General features: G+C 42.0%; 1 protein-coding gene across 1 annotated transcript in view; it reads right to left on the bottom strand.

Moving 5' to 3' along the window:
* The window catches only part of CASKIN2 (CASK interacting protein 2), a 43,428-nt gene that overhangs the window by 13,821 nt on the left and 9,976 nt on the right, over positions 1 to 19,631 (bottom strand). The window contains exons 3-18 of the mRNA XM_075846793.1: positions 11,642 to 11,693; positions 9,138 to 9,235; positions 8,902 to 9,047; positions 6,687 to 6,782; positions 5,937 to 6,067; positions 5,710 to 5,818; positions 5,416 to 5,524; positions 5,231 to 5,325; positions 5,014 to 5,131; positions 4,810 to 4,932; positions 4,598 to 4,716; positions 4,474 to 4,519; positions 4,258 to 4,331; positions 1,273 to 1,383; positions 1,076 to 1,177; positions 42 to 180 (exon numbers count right to left, since the gene is read on the bottom strand). Of these exons, the coding sequence (XP_075702908.1) occupies positions 42 to 180; positions 1,076 to 1,177; positions 1,273 to 1,383; positions 4,258 to 4,331; positions 4,474 to 4,519; positions 4,598 to 4,716; positions 4,810 to 4,932; positions 5,014 to 5,131; positions 5,231 to 5,325; positions 5,416 to 5,524; positions 5,710 to 5,818; positions 5,937 to 6,067; positions 6,687 to 6,782; positions 8,902 to 9,047; positions 9,138 to 9,235; positions 11,642 to 11,693 (1,668 nt within the window). The remainder of the gene's footprint in view (positions 1 to 41; positions 181 to 1,075; positions 1,178 to 1,272; positions 1,384 to 4,257; positions 4,332 to 4,473; positions 4,520 to 4,597; positions 4,717 to 4,809; positions 4,933 to 5,013; positions 5,132 to 5,230; positions 5,326 to 5,415; positions 5,525 to 5,709; positions 5,819 to 5,936; positions 6,068 to 6,686; positions 6,783 to 8,901; positions 9,048 to 9,137; positions 9,236 to 11,641; positions 11,694 to 19,631) is intronic.

Raw genomic sequence — 19,631 nt, 5'->3', positions numbered from 1 at the left:
GGCGATAAGTTAATTAGTGTATTTACGAAGAACTATTTTACCTAGTCTGTGAATTCCAATCTCTTGCAGGTCCTCCCAGGTCAGTTCTGTCACACTGCTGAGAGATTCGTAACCATTCTCGGACAGCTGCTTGTGATACTCCGGAAGCTTTAACTGAGAGAGCCAATCCCACAGGTCTACCTAAGTAAACATATGGGTGGAGACACTTTCAATACATATAATAACCAGTATAACCTTCTTTACCATGATTTAAAAATGATGTTATATGTGCGTGGATATGGTCTCCTCTCTTTATTAGAGCCTGTCTTGTTTTTCCAGCACCTACTCGAATCCCTGATACCCTTCATTAAACCAGGCAAATTGATTAAATTAATACCTCAACCAGTAAGCAGTCAACACTAAGCTGCCATCACTTAACAACCTACTTACTCTCCTCTTAAAGTTAATGTCCACCCTTAATTGACATTTTGTTTTTACTCATATAAATAGGTTCAAAATTGTGTGGCGATTAAAATCTTTATATACCTTTATAGTGGTCGAAGCTTTTGTTTTTAATCCCTGACATAGACAAACTCCTGCCCGCAGCAACCACTAGAGTGCGTAGGAGAAGAATACAGTAAGCTCCCTCTAGTGGTGGCTGCAGGTAGCCTGTGTGTTATCTTTTATAACAATAGGTCTATGAATTTGGAGCTCTGTATCAGAAAAACAGATCTCTGGCCGCTATAAAGATATATTAATAAAATAAATCAGCACAGAATTTTTTACCTAAAAAAAAAAAAAAGATGGACATTTATTTTAAGGTCAAACCTTTGAATTAGGGGAGAGAGACCCAATCTAATGGGGTCCTTTTCGCTGGGATACTACAATATTGTACCGTGGTATGTACCTCTAAGTGGTTTCACTTTACTTTGAATTAAAATTGTTCCAAATATAGAATATGAAGGCTGTTAAAATAATTGGGGGGGATACAAAAAGCCAACACATCACAGGTTGGTTTATACCGTATATTTTCATTAAAGTTGGTGGGAGTTGTTTTGCGGACGTTGAATCATGAAAAGCTAAAAAGAATTCTCACTGGTGTTTTTTGAGGAAGTTCATCGGCAACACTCAGCCTACTGATCTCAGTGGAAATTTTCTTTCTGTGCCCAGGTTGTGTCACACCGATGGCTGTGAGATTCTATAGAAGGAAGAAAGAAAATGGAGCACTTAGAAAGGGATGGGTGAAATTTGGTAGAATTTTTTTTTTTTATCTGAGCCTGTTATTGCCCTTACCTCTGGGGTCATTCGGCTGATTGTTGCAAGGTCATAGCCCGCAGATAAAAAGTTCCCAACGTACATGTCCAGCAGGAAACTACGAAGCCAGCAATAGATAAGCTCTGCATCCTAATGAGAATTGATACAAGGGTTACAATGTTAAAAAGACAAAACGCAAAACAGTCTCAACAGGGTGCCCAGTGCTCAATACTGTGTTGGTGATGCATTACTTTAAACTTTACACCTAGATATTATCTACATAAAGGTTATTTATCTTCTACTAATCCTGATTGACAGTCTGTACAATAGCCCAGAGCTGCGTTCTTCATTTTCCTCGTTGCTGCTGGAATCAAACATTATGTCAACACAAGCAACTAAAGCAGCTCAGCTTAGCTAACTATTGAACCGAGTTCTAGGAAAGTTGGATTTTTTACATCTCACTGAATAGTGCTTGATTTCAATACTACACTATCTCAATGGCAAGTCATCAAAATAAGCAGGGGATGCTGGGAGATCTGAGCTGTAAAGCCTGCAGCTGTGAATGAAGATGGGTCATAATACAAGCTGCAACGTGGGATCACTGTAATATAAGTAAAGCAATGGAGTTACAAAGTGTAGCCTATTTTAGTGCTCTGGACTGCAGGAATTTATCATTTTTATGTTGCCACATTCGGAAAGCCTTCATTTTGTTATTTTTTTCTGTTGAGGTAGCTGTATCAGAACTTGTTTTTTTGCCGGACCATTTTTGGGTTCATATAACTTATTAAACCCTTCCCGACATTTGACGTATCCATAAGCCAAAGTCGGGTAGGGGGAAGTATGGAGCGGGCTCACAGAGAGAACCCGCTTCATACGATGCCGGCTGTTTGTTACAGCCGACATCTCAGAGTAACTAGCGGCATCGCACTCGAGCGCGATCCCGCTAGTTTAACTCGTTAAATGCTGCTGTCAACGGAGACCGCAGCATTTAATTCGTTAGAAAGAGGGGGGCGACACCCTCTAACAGCTCATCGCGCCCCCGCAACGCAATCGCAGGGGGGGGGGGGGCGATGGTTGCTACGGCTGCCTGGGGGCATAATGAAGACCCCCAGGTCCGCCATCTTTGTACACCTCCGGCAGGGCTTAATAGATGCCTGTCAGAATCACGATATACTGCAATACATTAGTATTGCAGTATATAATGCAAGCGATCTAACGATCGCTGGTTGAAGTCCCCTAGGGGGACTAGTAAAAAAAGTAAAAATGAGTTAAATAAAGTTTTTTTTTTGGTATAAAAAATATTTAAAGTTCAAAAAACCCCCCTTTTACCATTTTCCCCCTAGAGAATAGTAAAAAAATAAATAAATAAACATAATTTGTATCACCGCGTCCATAAAAGTCTGAACGATTACAATATATCATTATTTAACCCGCACAGTGAACGCCGTAAAAAAAAAAAAATTGTAAACGCCAGAATCTCTATTTTTTGGTCACCTCATCTCCCACAAAAAATTAAATAAAAAGTGATCAAACCATCGCATTTACACCAAAATGGTATTATTAAAAACTACAGCTTATCCCGCTAAAAATAAGATAAGATTAGGATGCTGGATAAAGTGCCTGGCGTGAGTGTCTGTTGGAATTTTTCCCGATCCCAGTTGTACTCAAAAGGCTACTCTAAGTTCAGGAGCGGTTAGTTACAGCTCCTTCTTAGAGGACAAGCTTTCATAGGCGCGCTCATCAGCCTTTTCTACAGCAATGCCAAAAGACGTCGCTGTAGATTGTGTACCTGCACCGCCTGCCGTTAAAAGACAGTGGGCAGTCGGAAAAGGGGTTCAAAGAATTAAACTTATTTAGCCTTGTTTGAATTTCGATCCAGTCTGATCACCGTTTGAGATCAGGAGGGAAAATTTTCATTTTTAGGGCAAATTGGTTAATGCCTTATAGGTATTTTATTTTTTTAAAACCTTACCCTGGATCAAAAGGGGTACAACAAATAGGGTATGTCCTACACAGTCTGACATGGATTGCTTTCCCGGAAGAACAACAAAGGAATGGCTCAAGGAAAGTTTTAAGAATTATTATTTCATGGTCAATACAAGTATTTACTAAAACAGACATCTCAAGAGAGCGAACAAGTGCTCTTTAAAACAATAACGCTTTAAAAAAAAAAAAAAAAGGACAAATTCCTGCTATATACAAGGGTAAAATACATATATCAAGAAGTATTAAAGTGTTTCTCTGACTCAAACAATTTTCCATTAATCAATAGTATAAGCGAAGATAAGAAACGACAAAATAAATGGCACCTTTCTTCACTAATCAGACCCCCCCCCCTGATCGCTTCCACATCGAATCGGAAGAGCAGAAAGGAGAGGGGATGGGGAAGCAGCAGAGTGAGAGATGCACAGACACACAGAGATGCTGCTGCAGCTTCTAGTAAGCGTTTTAGTATCTCACCCCAGAGCTGGATCACATTACATTGTACAGCGCTGGCAGCCGTTATGGACACGGGAGCCATGGAAATGAACAGGACACACAGTCTTCTACTGCAGAGCTATGAACCACCGGCAGCACCGTCAGTAGTTAGAAGCAAAATACAAGTTATTTAGAAAAGCAATTATTGTGCACACCTCTGCACTGTAATCGTTTTTCTAAATAATGTCAGTATAATTGGAGGTATAATTGAAGTTTCTTATCTTCGTTTTTACTATTGATTTATGAAAAGTTGTTTATAGGTGGGTGCTCTGCGTGAATCTAACTTTCTGTGTTCACATTTACATAACTGGTACTAGTATATGTGTCTACTAGTTCTGCATAAATTATATATATTTGTGTGCAAGCCGTGTATACCAGCAATGTAAACAGATTCGGTACAATTTAACAAAACGGTCCTCGTTGCCTATATCAACCAATCACAGTGCAGCTTTCATTTTTCCACACCAGATGTTCTCGGAGACACATTGCATACTGTAATTTGAGAATTGTTGTAACAGGATTATATAACATTAAACCATCACATACTTTTCCTTGCATATATGATCCTTGGTCTTTTTCCACCACATGAACTGGGTGCATCACGTGACTAGGAGCTGTGCCTGAAAATCAAGACGTCCCACTTTTAATTTAAATGGCATAATACTCAGGTAATATAAATAAGAGTAACTATTATAAACAGGAAAAAAATAAAAGGATATTATGTACAAGCTTAAACACAGTTAGGACAATGCTAAACCTCACCAACTGATATTCTGTGATGGTGATCTTCAAAGCCATGACGTAGGTTCTGAAAGACGACAACCGAAGTGTCAAATGAAACAACAAAACATAGAAAGTCATGACAAAATATTTTCATGAAATCTACCTGAGCGTTCTCTATGTGAACAGTGGAGCTCAGAACATTGCCTTCACAGCTCTGGCCACTTCCGGCACTGCGTACACTGCCCAGGCTACCTTCACTTCCCACACTGTGACGGTCCCCAGCTAGAATTTCACATGGAGAGAAAATGATTAACAGCATTACATATGCACGTGATTAATATAACATTACCCCACTCTCGCCGTTTGCTCACTTACCTCCAATGTATTCAGAGGTAATACCAACACTGGTAACCGTGCCATACTCTTTGGGCAGGTGTGGCAGAGGCTTTGCCAAGCGCTGCTGAGAAGTTATTGTTGTATTACGAGACAGAGTGGAGCCTAACGGAAATGAGGAACGTACTAGTAAGAATACTTCTATGTCGGTCATAGAATTTTGTCGTATTTTAGTAAAGTTCTCACCCAGCCTTTTAGTGATGACCTCGACAATTGCTGGAGGAAAGAAACCCACTCTATCCGTTCCTTTCTGTGCATCATGAATATGACCTTTCCATCGACCATCTTGATGTTGCTCCAATACCTGTAGTCAAAGAATTTCATTATAAAATGTTAAAAAAAAAAAAGTTCTAAAAAAAAACAAAACGTGGAATCATAGGAAATTAAATGACATAGTAATTACCGTAATTAGGTCTCCAGCCCTGATATTTAAAGCCGTTGGATCATGAGTATTCCAGAAATCCTTCAGTGCCCGAACTTTAAGTATCCCAGATGCCTCTGCAAAGGAGAATGTGCGTAGCTTTAGGACACAACTACCTATTTGAAAGATTCCACTAGTTCAATTTCGCAAATGCTAAGAACAATTACCTCGAAGAAGCTGTTTGATGTCTGTGCTTGCATGGGTGGTGGTGAATTGGTTTACAATATCCAAGGCAGTCTGATTGTATGTGTTCCGAATATTTACATCTATGCCGTTCTAGAAGAAGGTAACAAAGGAACATAGATTGTAAGGCTGAAAAAAAGACATAAGTCCATCTAGTTCAGCCTATGATCCTGCAATGTTGATCCAGAAGAAGGCAAGGTAGAGGCTTACTCATTACTAATTAAAAAAAATTAAATGGATACAGTTCCTGGTGTTCTACTCCAAGTCTAATTTCTTACCTCTAGTAGCAGCTTCACAACTTCAGTCTTCCCACATAGTGAAGCTTCATGCAAAGCAGTGCCCATCTTTGTCAATTTGTTAATCTCAATGCCAGATTTAAGCAGCAGCCTGCAATAAGGAGGCCAGAAACACAGTGAGCATTCTGCACAACAACCGGTGATAATAAGTCAAGTTCATTTGCTGCCTACCATGGAAGTATAGCAAAATCAATTACTATTCCACCTACCTGATAACCTCTCTGTGGCCATTCTTTGCTGCCAAGTGCAGAGGTGTGGTAAAATTTGGATCTGTGTGATCTTTGGATATGCCTTCCAACAGAGAGACGCATAGATGGCTATTCAGGAGAAGCTGAACCACCTAAGGAAACAATTAAAGGAGACAATACATTGGATAGAGTGAAAAGCCAAATGATTTTTAGAATAACTTAAAAATGAGTAATGTCAGAACGGGGATGGGTATATGTTTCACTAGGGTTATGGTGTTTCAGCTCTGCTTGAGATCTTTTGCCGCAGCCAGCGAATGCTCTACAGAGTAACCAACTACCTATTCTTTACCGCAGACTTCCGAGAGAGAGAGAGGGATCATGTTCTACAAGTATGGTTGCCTGCCTACTCCGCAGGAACATATGGACAAGTAAAGGTTTCTCAGTAAGCTCTGTTGACCTGTGCATCACCTGTCCCATTGGCACTTTAGACCCCACACTTGGTGCCAAATATCTGGAAAGGTAGCTGCACAGGGTGTAGCTTCTTTTACCAGTTTTTTTGGTGGAGTAGGGTTATTTGTACATTGTATGATTGTATTTTTTGGGTGCTATGTAGTAACCTATTTAGGGGGCCACTATAAATAGGTTTTCTAGACTTGTGTGTGCTAAAAGTCTTTGAAATCCACAACTCTACAGGGAAGCAGACTCATAACAGAAAAAAGGGGATCAGGATAAAATATATCATTCAATAAACATCACCAGAAAATGTCTCACCTTTACTCTCCCAAATTCACAAGCCAGATCTAAAGGAGTTTTCTTGGATTTATTGACATGGCATGGATTTGACTGGTGCTGCAAAAGGGCCTCAGACTGGTAGTAAATAAAATAAAAAATAGAAAAAAGTAAATAAAAATTTAAAAAAAACATATTGAAAGAAGAGAATTCAGTTGTGGATGAATTTTACCCCAATAGTCGCCTCCTATCTCAAACCCCCAGAGGTCCAAAAGCAAAGATATGAGGAGTTGTTTGGTGGTGTCTTCACACTGTAGTACTACTGTAACTGACCATGCATCTGTCTGTGATATGGAGGGAACACTGTGCCAATAGAGCTCATCTTTTCTGTACAAAATAGTAGCTCTGTAAGGCTGTATTCACATCACCGTCTGTGTTCCGCTGAGGGTTTCCGTTGAGTTAACCCCTCAGTGGAAAGGCAAACGGAAACCTCTGCCTCCATTTCCCTCACCATTGAACTCAATGGTGACAGAAACCTAGCTAATGGTTTCCGTTTGTCACCGTTGTGACAGGGTTCCGTCGTTTTGACAGAATCAATAATGCAGTCGACAGCGCTATTGGTACCGTCAAGAACAATGGAACCCTGTCCCAACGGTGATAGACATAAACCATGAGATCAATGGTGAGGGAAACGGAAGCTTAGGTTTCCGTACGCCATTCTGTTGAGGGGTTAACCCGACGGAAACCTCAGACGGTACCACTGTCAGGCATTCATTACAGGTATACGTCGGGAAGCTCCAGTAACATAACTGTCCATATATGGACAGTTATGCCGCTGGATCTTTTTGCACAGCAGCTCTCCCTGGGAACTCTGGCCCTGGGGAAGCTCCCGACGTCACTGTCCATATATGGAGATTGCCTTTAGGAGTTCCCCAGGGCCAGTACCCAGGCGACGTATCCCACTGCATGGCATACATTTTGGCCTTCCCTCTGAGGTGTATGTCGGGAGTCGTCCCAATATATTACCCAATCAGAAGGCCAAAACACGGTGTAAAGATGGCTTTAGGCAAGTCATGGCTGTTGGCATGACAACAAAGACAGGCAGGGGACCACAGGAGCACGGGAAATTTGACAGGTGAGTATTGTGTTGCTGTTATTATTATTTATTACATATTCTGCAGGTATTTTTCTTTTTTTCCTCTTCACTCTTGGACTCTTGGCTTGTGAATGGAAAAGAGTTTTCCCATTCACTCACCGTTAAAATCTGGATGCCTAAAAAAGCACTACTTAAATGCCTTGTGTGAACCTGGCCTAAATAATCAAAGTACCCAAGGACAAATGCAGCTCTGCTGATAAAATGGGGGTATTAAGACTGCCTAGGGCAGAATCAGCAGCAAATAAAGCCCAGTGTGAGCACTGTGCTTATTGCACTTATTTTGGCAGTGCTGGTATTATTTAGGCAATGTAAAGTACTATTATTTGGAAAGTATTATAACAGGACAACGCATAATTTTTATTTTACCGTCTTAAATATAAGAGTGCCCCACATAAATATTTTGCCCAGGGGCCTCCATCATTCTTGATCTGGCGGTGGATGGGCAGCAGGCGGGCATGATACGGAATTTTCAGTTTATGTTTTACTCTACCCATAGTTAAATATATTATTACAGCAATTAGCATACAAAATAGGACTGCACTGAAAATACATTTACAATCAATGAGCACCATACGAAACATGAAGTTGTGAGATTTTACTCAAGTCCTTCCCTTTCCCCTGTTCGGATTGTCACATTAACCCAAATGATTCGCTGCATTGGTTACCGCGTTGTCTATACATGTAAGACGCAATAGCTGGGGTCACCGTTTGAATCTGTCCTGCACACCCATAATACAGACAGGAAGTATTATAGCATCGTTGTATTATTGCACACACAAAGGAGTGGCACGGAAGATGGGATCACATATAAAATAGATTTTATGCCATCAATTAGAATTGTGGCTTTGGAGGAGATGTTTCTAACTTGCTACAATTGCCGGGGAGAAGGGAGAGCGGGTGGTCGTATATCCATCTCCTGCCAGGAGATTTAAACTTTGTATGGCCACCAAAATTCATACTATAAATAGAGGTACACTTTAAAAGCCTCTGGAATATGTCTGACCAGATACCCAAGAGTGTCTAGTTGACATTTTCTATATTGTACGAGGCAATCAGAACTGTACAGAGGAGAGCCTTTGGACATATTTATGTGCCACTTACCACCTCATAGTGTCCATACTGGGCAGCTAAGTGCAAGGGAATCTGTCCATCATTGGAAGCAGCATTGACACTGGCGGCTGCTCGAAGAAGGAGTTGCACTGGCTCTGGCTGGCCCTGCCATGCAGCATAGTGTAGGGGACGCATTCCTACATGGAGGGAAGAGAATTCTTTATTAGGCCAGGAACACACAAAACCGCTTTTAGACATCACAGAAGACACGCTTTGTATACACCCACCATTGCCATCTTTGATATCCACAACAGCCCGTGTTTCTAGCAGTAACTGCAATAGCTCAGAGTTCCCACTGAGAGCAGAGTGGTGCAAAGAGGAAAACCTGATAAGAGAACAGTCAGGAAGTTGACTAAAATGAGAACAGGACAGAAAGGTATTCATCATGGTAAGCCGTTAACGTCAACTTGAAACTACATCACATTAAAGGGGTTTTCCCATCAAAGACATCTATCTCTAGAACGGGGCCTCTTAAACCTTTTTCTACTGCTCTATGTTGTGGCTTAAGTGTCTGATTTCCGTCCAAAAATCCGTAAATAGCGTAGCTTGCTGAGCTATGCTGTTTCCGTAAGTCCCAAAGAACTGAATGGTAGTTACGGGACTTCCGGAAACAGCGTAGCTCAGCAAGCTACGCTGTTTCCGTAATTCATGGTCGGGAATCACACACTTCCGCCACAACACAAAGTAGAATGGGGTTTAGGGCGCCCCGTTCTAGAGATAGGTGCTGGTCCCAGAAGTGGGACCTGCATCTATCTAACATTTATGACATATCCTGTGGATGTGTCAAATGTCTGATGGGGCAACCCCTTTAAAGGCTAAAATTGTGCATCAGTGTGATTGGTGCAACTTCCAAAATAAATTTTATTAAAAATTATTTTTACTTTTTGAGATGCAGCGGTTTATAGAGGAGCTGTATTATGTATTAGTCAGGTCCGCGGGACTAACTGGTTCAGTGTCAGCGGGTCCTGCGTGTCTGACACGCAGGATCGAGCGGTTAACGATCACATCAATAGCTGATGGGTCAGGGTCCGACTCCCTAGACCCCCCACATCAGCTGTTTTGAAGGAGTCGCAGCTCTCGTACGAGCGCTTCTTCCCCTTCATTTCTTCTTGCTCTCTGTGAATGTTAGGTATTGCCGCCTTCTTCTCCCATTGAAGTGAATGGGAGATATAATACAAGTACACCTGTATTGTAGTTTTTACAATATTGTGAACTGTGTGTCATAATATGATAGGCAATATTGTTGAATTTCTAATTGTTTATACATTTAAAAATCATCTGATGTAATGTTTGTTTTATCGTATGCCTGTGAGCATCCAGGCATACAACAAATTCATGGGGGGAGTGGATTTGTCAGACTTGATGCTCAAACCGTACAATGCCATGAGGAAATCCAAAATCGTGTACAAAAAACTTGCTGTGTACTTTATCCAAATGGCATTGTAGAACTCGTTTGTAATTTACAGGAGCACTGGTCACCAGGGGAAAAACCTGAAGAAGGCAATAAAATCCCTTCGCTTTGGTGGTAATGTGGCAGAGGTAGGATAGTTCCAGGGCAGGACTTTCCTGGTGAAGTGCCGCCCACAGAGAAAAAACACCACCCTAGAAAAGGTGTCGTGTCTGTGCCAGAAAAGGTATAGGGAAAGATACTACATTCCAGTGCGACACCTGTCCCGTGCATGAAGGAGTGCTTCTGCATATACCACACCTCTCTAAAGTACTACATTTTCATTTCATCCTTCCCTTTCATTTACCATTAAACCACTTAAAAATTGGACTCTGAACATCCCCCATAACAAAACGAAAAATTCTCATTATACCCCTAGATGAACACCTAGGATTTGGAATATCATGTAGTATCTGGACAATTTTTTAGGCCTATGCAAAAATGGTGCCCAAAAATCCTCCAAAGTAAAATACGGCCTCAAAATCCTTGTGGTGTTCCAATACTTCCAGGGCCTGCCATATGTACAGCAGCAGATTAGCGTCAATTTGGGGGTTTGTCTGAACTCAGAAGAAATAGTCCAATAAATGTAAAGGAACTTTTCTTCACTTGTATGCTTTGTGTCTGAAAAATCTGCCCTATAAATAAAGCATTTTTGAAAATTTTATTTTTTACGCCAGATTTCCATGAGATTTTGCTAAATAACTATGAGGTCGAAAAAGTGATCAAACCCGTAGATAAATTCTTTGAGGGTGTAGTTTTCAAAATGGGGTAATTTCTGGGGGTTTTCCATCATTCCAGCACCTCCAGTGCTCTTCCAGCGTGGCTAGGTGCATAAAAAAAATAGTTCCTACAAAATTTTAGAAAAATGACATAATTTTCTAAAGCATTGTGATATACCCAAAAAGTGATTAAAAGGGTTAAAAATTGTTGTCAAAATCTAGTAGACAAAGGGTAAAACAAATTTAATAACATTCATACAATATACTGCATATATATGTTCCATGTTGGAGTTGAAAGATAAAAAATGCTGTTTTTTTTTTTCATTTTGCGCCATTCTTGGCGGTTTTTAATACATAAAAGTCGTATTGACCGAAATTTTTAATCAAAAGAAAGTACAATATGTGACGAAAAAGCAAAGTCAGAATTACTAGGATATGTAAAACCATCGGCGAGTTATTCTCAGATAAAGTGACACATACCAGATTTAAAAAATCGGGTTTCGTCCTAAAGCTCTAAAATGGCTTTGTTGTGAAGGGGTTAATACAAACAGAAGTACATACTCACCCATCACTGTCCTGATAATTGATATTTAACCTCTTGGTTGATCCGAGTATTTCTGCAAGAAAAGGGCAACTGGTTATTATCCATTGCTCAATGAAACGGAAAAGTAGGTCAGCGTGGAAGCCACTGAAGGTTGGAGGAAGAGTCTTTATGTCCTTGGTCAGACAGCCGTTTCTAAAATCCTCAAATAGGATAACTTACTGGATATAGTAGTATAGAACTTGTCCCATCTATACAATGATTTTATAATGTCAATGTCTAGGCTTTATCTCAGATTTAGGCTGCGTCGTCTTAGATATTTTTCTAGACGATTTTCTCCATCCAGCCTAATGTCTTCCCGTTCTCTTTTTCTGCCTGAGTTTTAGAGAGAAGTATATTTGTTCTTGCTCACAACCCACAAAAATCGCTGACATTTTGCATACAGACTGAATTGTTTGTCCGGTTTGCAAACAAGAATGGAGGTCTATTGCCATGCTCTGCATGATTACACAAACACCGCGGCCAGGCATAGCTGTCCTGCAGGGACAAGTTAGAAAAGTGGGGTTTTTTTTTGCGAAAAAAGGGGGACCACTGGCTCCACTCCGGATGATTCATTCAGTAAAAGTGTGTCACACCGCTACTAAGTAACTCCAGGGCTGGGACAGGAAAGAGTTCATATACAATGCATTTGGAAAGTCTTCAGACTCTTTCACATTTTGTTACGTTGAGGCCTTGTACTAAAATAAAAAAATAAAAATTCCCCCCTCGTTCTGCACTCAATACCCCATAATGACAAAGTGAAAACAGAATATTAGTAATCTTTGCTAATTTATTGAAAAGGAAAAACTGGCGTAGTCTCGCGAGATTACTCTGTAAACTGTCATTTACAGCGAGACTACGCCTGCTGTGCTGTAAATCAACCACAAACGTTAGCAAAGTGTCAGGATTCCGACTACACATCCCGTCCTGGCTGGAGGTAATGTCTATTCATTGTCAGGACAATTGAGTAACGTTAATGTGTGTGTATGTGGCTGCACATAGTGATCTAGTAAGAACACTATGTGCAGAATAAATGAATGGGGAGAAGTGTATGACGCTGATTGGTCGCTGATTGGTCAGCGTCATACACTTCTCTTCACAACGTCCACTTGGTCAAAAAGTAAAACACGCCCAGTTGTCCATTAAGAAAGTCATTAGTATAAAGCTAAAATAGGTCATAACTCTGTCACAAATGATCGTTTTTCTAAATAAAAAACACTGCGGTTATCTACATTACAGCGCCGATCACATCATGTACAAGATAGGCCACTTATAATGTGGTGACAGAGACTCTTTAAGGTGGGCAGGCGGGCTTTCATGTATCTTTTACTGAGGGGAGGCTTTTTTCTGGCCACTCTGCCATAAAGCCCAGATTGGTGGAGTGCTGCAGGGTTGGTTGACCTTCTGGAAGTTTCTCCCATCTGCACACAAGATCTTTGGAGCTCAGCCAGAGGTGACTATTGGGTTCTTGGTCATCTCTCTTACCAAGGCCCTTTTCCCCCTAATTACTTTGTTTGTTGGGGCGGCCAGCTCTAGGAAGAGTCCTGGTTGTTCCAAACTTCTTCCATTTAGGAATTATGGAGGCCACTATGGTATTAAGCGAGGGATGATGGGGAAAAACGTGATTATTTTTTTATTTTAGCACAAGACCTCAACATAGCACAATGTGAACTATTTGAAAGGGTCTGAAGACTTTCCGCATGCACAGTAACTGCACTCTGCTCACACACCAAGAGTTTTCCACCTCTATAGCAGGATATTATCTAAAAGATGCTGCTAAGACAATTGAAACCACTTTCACAGGCCCCCCCAATATCACATTAACATCAATATCCGCTATTAAGGGCATTTTTGGTGGGGAGTGCTACCCCATTGTTTATACACAGTGCTTGAAGAGTTTGCCTATGCCTCAAATGTATACGGGTTTTATTAAGACAATGAAAACATTAAAAAAATTACTTCAAGTTATTCTTTGCTGCAAAGCTGGTGTATCTCGCTCTATGAACAATTTGTTCTTAGGGAAGCACGCAGCACTAGATTGTGGATTATGAAATGGTCAATAAGTTCCCTTATGCCACATGCACATGACCATATAAAAAAATCTATCCTATAAAGACTTTTTTTGTTCATTATGGTTTTGTACGGGCGCCGTATGCGTTCCAAAGTATTTTCTGATTTAGAACCAATCCTGGTCAGTAGTTTAGGGGAGAAAAGTGGCACTTATAACGTCCCATAGGAAGGACTTTCCAAAATTATATACACGGATGCGATTTTTCGGTCTTCTATGGAGGAGGAAAAAGAAAAAAAGAAAAAAAAAACACCAATAGGTCAGCGTATGACGCATTTTCTTCTTTTCATACGGTGACACACAGACTACGTACAACACCTCCATACAAGTCAACGACTAAACAGAGATACGAGAACCACCATAGGATAACACTATACAAGGAAACAATACCAGTTCCGAGTGGTATGGAGCCATCATACAGTCATGTGCATTCACCCCTCTACTGCGGTATACCTTTCATGTTTTAAACAGTATGGATCACTAAGCATCGAGTGGCAGCCATTCCAGCTAATTTCTATCTAGTGCCACCATCCTATCCACATTTTCCCATGCTGAAGGAAAGGATTAGTAGGATCGAGAAGGAACAAGGTAGAGAAAATGAATTTATTGATGCCACACTTATATATGCATTATTGATCGTATAGCTGCTATAAAGAGCAGCGTCAAGCAAAAAAGTTTAGGGGAGTCCGGCCTATGGCTCATAAATCAGACTGACATTTTTAAATGTTTGAATCAGTTCTGTCACAGATTAAAGGAATTTTATTGTTTACATTGATTTAGGATAAGAGCAAGATGGAGACGGCTCGTAATGCAGCATAATGATTGTATAAGAACTCCGCAGGTCATGCTCAGGCACGCACCTCACTGGAACCAGTTCTTGTGCATTCCTCTACAAGCAGGATCCTGCATCAAGAGGACCAGGAGAGATGAAGAATAATTATATTACAAATCAGGATCTCGAGGGAGCATATTATACAAAAATGGGGGGGGGGGGGTTTATTCCCTATTTTAAGAGTAGTTGCAAAGACCAGTTTAGAACATGTCCATCATCTTATTCATTGTTCACAATACAATATATGCGGATAATATACCAAAAAGACATAAATCTACTTTACCGAGTGCAGAATAGAGCCTTTAGGGACTTTTTATCCTATCAAGCGGTAAATTATTAGTACATGCAGGTTCTATCTCCTCAAAATCTACCTTAGGCCTCATTCACACATCAGTGTTTTGCATCAATATTTGTAAGCCAAAGCCAGAAGTGGAACATAAACAGAGAATAGTATTTGTAACTCTGTCGTGCTTCAGATCCACTCCTGGTTTTGGCTACTGACAAACACTGATACAAAATGTGCAAGTATGAATCAAGCCAAAGTATTATGGCGGGGAACCTTATTTCCGTGACCTGCAAAAACTCTGATGGGAAATACCGCTATTGTTTAAATTTAAATGTTGGTCTTACAAAAATTTTCTATGTCAACTCAGCCGTTGAAGGGTCCCTCTGGTCCTCTATATGCTCACCACAACCACGTGAATGGTCCAGCAGATAGAATATTGCTGCTGCTAGGGCTGGGCGATTTTGCCATAAAATAAAATCTAGATTTTTTTCAAAATGTCGGGTGCTTTACGATTTTTCCGTTTTTGTTCCACTAGCGCCGAAAAACAAGAAGGATGGATTTCATTTGTAAGGGTTTTTGTATTAATCCACTGAAAACAGCAGTGCCCATGTAGATAGTGCCAGTGCCCACATATAGTGACATAAAGCCCACGTAGTCAGTGCCACAGTCCCCACATATAGTGACAGTGCCCACATATAGTGACAGTGCCCACCTAGTGCTACCCCCTCAATATAGTGCCACAGTGCCCATGTAGTGTCACACAGCCTTGCATATAGCACCCCCAACCTCCATGTAGATCGCAGCACCCCTCCTCTCTTGTAGATAGCACCCCCACATGTAGGTCTCACCCCCACCCCCCCTTGTAGATTGCAGCACAACTCCCACTCCCTTGTAGATCGCACCCCAGCTCCTTCCTTGTAAATATCCCCGGCCAGAGGTTGCCGACGCTTTGGCCGGCGATTTAGCTACTGTGGTGCGATCTGCAAGGGGGGGTGGTGATGCCATCGGCAGGGGCGGAAGGTATCACTCTATACTAGGAGTCCCTGATTCCCCGCGGAACTGCTGTTTCGCACTGTATCATTTTGTTCAGTACAGAACAGCAGTTCCGTGGAGAAGCAGGGACAGAACGGGGCGGACCAGGCAGTGACGAGGCGGAGGTTCCTCCTGCAGCATGGCGCGACATCGCCACTAAAGAATTGATTCAACGATTCTGTTAAAAAACAGAATCGTGAGAGTCCTTGAGGGCGAATTAATTTGATTAATCGCCCAGCCCCAGCTGCTGCCTGCGGCTCTCTTCACATCTGCGTTGTGGCTTCCATTTATAAAGGAAACCATGAGCAGCGCCGGATCCGTCAACGACTGATAACAATAGCACCGATTGACCCCATTGACTTGATATAGTAAGCCAAGTTAACCCTAAAATTGCATTTGTAGCTTGTGGTGCAAATCGCAGTAGCAAAATTCAATAATAAACAAAAATAATGCACCCACAGATCTATGACAGATTTAAAGGGCAGCATATTATAGGGACAGGTCCGATACACTTTCAATTTTAAAAAAAAATGCCGTAGAGTAGAGCTGGGCAATTAATTGAAAAAAACAAACAAACACAAAACCGAAATTCGGCGCCGATAACCAACGTTGTTTTTTTACCGGTTTGAACTGTATCTGCGTCCTCAGGAGACAGATACAGTTGAATCCAATGGTGTAGCAGGGAGCTGTTAGCCCCTACTCCACCATTCACTATGTAACGCCAGGCGCTAACGCCTCTGCGCATACATGTGCGATGATGTCATTGCATCTACCTGTGCCGAGCCGCGAGTGATTAGGCACAGACAGGCGTGATGCAATGACGTCATTGCGCCTAACTGCGCCGAGCCGTGCGGACCAGAGGGATCTTCTCTACCCGTCGTGGAAGTGGCGATAGGTAGTTATTGTATTAGCCACTAATTGGGGCATGACTATTAGGCTTTATGGGGGCAGCAATGGGGGCATTATACTGTGTGGTGGGAGCTACGGGGGCATTATACTGTGTGGAGGGCCGCTATGGGGGCATTATACTGTGTGGAGGGCCGCTATGGGGGCATTATACTGTGTGGAGGGCCGCTATGGGGGCATTATACTGTGTGGAGGGCCACTATGGGGGCATTATACTGTGTGGAGGGCCACTATGGGGGCATTATACTGTGTGGAGGGCCGCTATGGGGGCATTATACTGTGTGGAGGGCCGCTTTGGGGCATTATACTGTGTGGAGGGCCGCTTTGGGGCATTATACTGTGTAGGGAGGCACTATAAGCTGATTATACAGTGTGTCAGGAGTATACTATATATAGTAGTATACAGCAGGCTCAGGAGATCTTAATCCAATGGCTTGGCATGCAAATGGGGGCGAGGTCTAAATAAATTGTGACACTGATTCTGGTCATAGTCGCCCAGCATTGCATTACAGTAAAAAAAACATGAGAGGAGTCTTAGGCTGGCCATACACATTAGATATATTTCTCCTGATCCCCCTATACACAAACAATCGGCTTGGCCGAGCAAGCATGCATTCTGAATAGGGTACTCTAGCAGCGGCTTATCTCCCCGAATAACAAACGGATGAGACATATTGAAATCCAACCTCCCAATCCTGCTCTAGATGTTGGAGCCCCCATACACATTAGATAGTCGGCCTGCACCTGCTTCCACGCAACAGTCCCAAAGAGTTCCAATACGCAGGCTGACCACCAAAATACTGCCTGCAAACCGGGGGCTAACTTTAAGAGTTGATACACAAATATATATTTTTTGCACCTTTTTCCTGTTTTACAGCTGAAAATGTCAAAGCTTTATAAATGGAAATAAAAGTTGAATAACCTTTCATCTATCTTATTACACTGACATTATAAAACACCAGTGCACTCAGCATCCTTGTCGTTGGCATTATCTGATATTTTGTACTTGTAGTGCGGCCCGATGTGCCCAACTTTCAAAACTGAAATGGCGGTGGGGACCGTTCATGCCATTAATCCCCTACTCTACCACCACCTTGTACATTTATTACAAAACACATACAATCAACATAATGGAGAAGAAATAAAAGAGTCATTGGAGCAGAGAGTAAGAGAGAACACATGACTCAGACACACGTTCGTTCCTTCTTGGATTCTTTCTATGTCACGCACATTCAGGTGAATGTTTAACTCCTCTGCGATGTTCGCTGCCATAGGGAGGTCAATGTGTGACAATAGGTCGACACTGTGTACGTGTGTGACACAGCGAGCATTTGTACGGTGTATAAAAATCATTGGCATCAGTGCATTTCTACACGCAGCACTCCCATCTACCACGGACACTTGGCTATAGTTGTCTGCATTGTATTTCTGATGTTCGACAGGTTAATTCAATGTCTCAATGCTATGTTCATGACCCCTTAATGTGTACAAGCCTCAATTGACAGTTATACCCTAGAAGCAAAGGAAAAGCACCATGCGGTCGTGCAATGAGGAGGAACAGGCTGCTCTGGACCCCATTCTAGTGATTGGGTGGGGGTCCCAGCAGTAGGGCCCCAAGCGATAATACATTTATTACCTATCCTTTGATAAATCGCCACCTAAAAAGGTTGTCCGGGACGTTAAAAATAAAATCTGCTAAGAGCCGGAAAGTGGATATTAAAAAAAAATACCCAAAACAAAAACACAATCCTCACCTGTTCAATCCCCCACCACCGGTCTTTGTTGGATTGTCCTGCAGTGATGATGTGCCGTCCATGCACGTGACCACTGTAGTCAATCACTAGCCTCACTGGTCTTGTGCTGTTCTTGTTGGCATCATCATTGAGGCCAGTGATTGGCTGCAGTGGTCACATGCATAAGGCACATCATTGTTGTAGGGAAGTCAACAAGGACCAGCAGGGACCACCTGAGCGGAAGGGGATTGAACAGGTGAGTACTGGGGTTTTTTTGTTTTGGTTTTTTATACCCACTTTTCTGCTCTTCTCAGCACATTTTTTTTTTTTAAGTCCCAGACACCCCCTTCAATTCTATCAAGACCAAGGCCTTCAGCTGCCTGAACGTCCACAGCAAAATGTCACTTTTTTTTTTTTACTTTATTCTTTGGCCTAATATTTATTTATTTTTTTGTGGGGAATTGGGCTTTTAATATAATACCAAAACACAACCAGCATCTAAAAACTTTTGAGGGGGAAATGGGAAAAATAGGGACTAGGGGGACAAAACAAGTGACAAATAGTTTGTGTGGATTTGATATAACATATTCTGTAAATGTTATTATTATATAGGTCTATGTCACAAAAGTTGGTCCCCGAAAGTGCTGGTGGATTGGGGTAGGAGTTATGCCTTATTCACACGACAGGGTCCCGCTCGAGCCCTAGTGTCGGCCGATAAAATCGGCCGTTTTTCCCGACCAGTTTGCATTCGTTTTGCATCCGTTCCGGGCCGGGCATATCTGGACAGTGACATCAGGGGCAACTCCTGAAGGGGAATCCCCATGTGGCCGGTGATTCCACTTCAGGAAAAGCCCCTGTCGTCTGTGTCCAGTTATGGACACTGAACGTTACTGGCTTCTCCTGGTGTGGAATCCCCGGTCACAGAGTGTTCGGGGATTCCGCTTCAGGAGTTTCCCCTGATGTCACTGTCCATATATGGACAGAGACATCAAGCGCTATGTCCAGGAGCGGAATCCCCGAACACACAGGGATTCCGCTCCTTCAGGGAGCTAAAGTGGGGCTAGCACATAGAGCAGGGACGAAGCTACAGCAGTAGCAGCCGCTAGCGGCGCCATCGG

This window comes from Rhinoderma darwinii, chromosome 13 (assembly GCF_050947455.1).
Source record: "Rhinoderma darwinii isolate aRhiDar2 chromosome 13, aRhiDar2.hap1, whole genome shotgun sequence".
NCBI lineage: Eukaryota > Metazoa > Chordata > Amphibia > Anura > Rhinodermatidae > Rhinoderma > Rhinoderma darwinii.
This window is presented reverse-complemented; position numbering and strand designations above follow the sequence as displayed.